The 2,500-nt window shown below is 57.2% G+C and overlaps 1 protein-coding gene across 1 annotated transcript in view; it reads left to right on the top strand.

The window, feature by feature from the left end:
* LOC122253012 (uncharacterized) overlaps positions 1 to 2,500 on the top strand; it is a 53,043-nt gene that overhangs the window by 44,747 nt on the left and 5,796 nt on the right. The window contains exons 10-11 of the mRNA XM_043015758.2: positions 1,286 to 1,692; positions 2,016 to 2,500. The exon at positions 2,016 to 2,500 is cut by the window's right edge and continues 107 nt beyond it. Of these exons, the coding sequence (XP_042871692.2) occupies positions 1,286 to 1,692; positions 2,016 to 2,500 (892 nt within the window). The remainder of the gene's footprint in view (positions 1 to 1,285; positions 1,693 to 2,015) is intronic.

The raw sequence follows: 2,500 nt of genomic DNA, 5'->3' as shown, positions 1-2,500 counted from the left end.
GGGAGGGGGTAGGGGAGGGGGGAAAGGTGGAGGGGGGAAAAGGGGAAAGGGGGAGAGGGTAGGGGAGGGAGCAAAGGGGGGGATAGAGTAGGAGGAAGGGGGAAGGAGGAAGGGGGGAAGGTGGAGGGGGAAGGGGGAAAGGGGGAAGGGGGAAAGGTGGAGGGGGTAGGGGAGGGGGGAAGGGGGAAAGGGGGAAGAGGGAAAGAGGGAAGGGTGAAAGGGAAGGGGGAAGGGGGAAGGAGGAAGGGGGAAGGGAAAGGAGGAAGGGGGACGGAGGAAGGGAGGGAGGATGGGGAAGGGGAAGGGGGAAGGGAAAGGAGGAAGGGGGAAGGGAAAGGAGGAAGGAGGAAGGGAGAAAGGGGATGGGGAAAGGGGGAGGGAGAGAGGGAGGGTAGAAGAACAATGGAGAGGGAGAAGAAGAAACTAAGAGAGATAGGAAAGAGGAGAAGGATAAGGGGATGTAGGGAGGAGAAGAAGGGGGAGTGAGAAAGAAAGAGAAAGAGGGTGGGGAGGTGGAGGAGGAGGAATGGGGGAAGAGCGAGAGGACAGGTGTGAGAGAGGGAGAGGGAATGAGGGAGATGGTGATAAGGAGGACGAGAGGAGAGGGAGAGAGAGTGGGAAGGAGGGTGGAAGAGAGGGAGATAGTGAGAGAGGGAGAAAGAGAGAAAGGGAGAAGGGGAGAAAGAATGAAAAGGGAGAAAAAAAGTAAGGGAGAAGTAGAGAAAGAGAGAGAAAAAGTGAGAGAAGAAGAGGAAAATAAAGAGAAATAGAGAGAATGAAAGAGAAAATAATAGAAAGAAAAAGTAAGAAAGAGAGAGAGAGAGAGAGGAATAGAGAGAGAGAGAGATGAAGAGGAAGTAGATGAGAAGAGGAGGAAGAGAGCGAGAGGAGTTGAGCAATAGGAGCAAGGAGAGATGGAGATTGAGGGTCGAGAGAGAGAGAGAGAGACGAAGACGGAGCGTGAGGATGGTAGATAGATAACAGATAGATGATAGATAGATAAGAGGTAGAGGATCAGAGAGAAGAGAGAGAGAGTTGAGAGTATGAGTAGAGAGTGAGAGAGAGTGAGAGTGAGAGTGAGAGTGAGAGTGAGAGTGAGAGTGAGAGTGAGAGTGAGAGTGAGAGAGAGAGAGAGAGACAGAGAGAGAGAGAGAGAGAGAGAGAGAGATTCTGTTATGCAATGAAGAATGTTTGCTTTAACCGTTAGAACAGGCGAAGGGCGCCTAGGAGCCGAGTTCGCCCTGAAGGAAATATCCGTCACCCCTTTTCCCTCGCCTCTCCCCAGACGAGCCGCAGTGCCGGCGGTCCACGGCCCTGGTGGTGGGCGTGCCTCGCCACCACGCGGTGAACATCACGTGTGAGGTGACCGCATACCCGCCGCCCACCGCCTTCACGTGGGCGCTGCGGTCGTCCCGGGGCGTGCTACCAGTGCCGGCGTCGATGGTGCGCTCGCAGGGCACCACGTCCTGGATGAGCTACACGCCCCGCGCCACGGTCGACTTCGGGGAGCTCCTGTGCTGGGCCAGCTCCCCCCTGGGCCAGCAGGAGCTCCCTTGTGTGGCGAAGCTCGTTCCTGCCGACAAGCCCGACCCGCCAGAAGCCTGCAGGGTAACCAAGCAGACGCCCAACGCCCTCACGGTGTCCTGCACGCCCGCCCACGACGGCGGCCTGCCTCAGACCTTCTTCATGACGGTGGGTGATCTCACGTGCATGTGTGTTTAACATGGCACTGCTGGGAATGGCAGACAGATGGGTGTCTGCATGCAAGCCCTCGTTCTGTGTATTGTCCCTGGCGATACGCACTGACATACACACAAGCAAATGTATGATGGAAATATTTATACGTTTCGAACACGCTAACATTTATGCCTGTCATATGCGGACACGCGGAAACATACACACACAAGATGAACAAACACTAAGAAGCCCTCAAACAAGATAAACACTCACGCACAACACGGACGGTCACCAACGCCCTTCATTCCCCACGCCCACACGCCCCCTTTCTCCCGCAGGTGTTCGAGGGCGGCGCCACAATCAGCAACTCGAGCAGCGCCTCGTCCATCGTCACCGCGGGGAACCTCCGACCCTCGACGTCGTACACGCTCGCCCTCTGGTCCGCCAACACCCACGGCTCGAGCGCGAGGGTCGTCCTCCACGCCTCCACGTCGGCCTCCAACACCTCTGGAGCCACTACGACCTCCAGCATGAACGGCCACGACACGACCTCCTTGGGGAAGGAGAAAGGCATCTTTTCCCATCTGGGGTCGTCGTTGCTTGCCGTGGTCGTCGCGATGTGTCTGCTGGGGATCATACTCGGCGTGGTGGCGGGGGTGCTCACTCAGAGGGTCGTGGTCGCGAGGAGAGTCGAGGACGACAAGGACGACGACCTAGAACGAGGAGAAGGAGAGATGGAAAGAAGAGGAGGCGGAGGAGGAGGAGGAGGAGGAGGCAGAGAAGGTCGTCGGGAGGAAGGAGAAAGAAGGAGGAGCAGCGAGCG

Source organism: Penaeus japonicus, unplaced genomic scaffold (assembly GCF_977035675.1).
Source record: "Penaeus japonicus unplaced genomic scaffold, GWHDUDI00000001_assembly GWHDUDI00000030, whole genome shotgun sequence".
Lineage (NCBI taxonomy): Eukaryota > Metazoa > Arthropoda > Malacostraca > Decapoda > Penaeidae > Penaeus > Penaeus japonicus.
The sequence above is the reverse complement of the archived record's forward strand: the minus strand, read 5'-3'. Positions and strand labels throughout refer to the sequence as shown.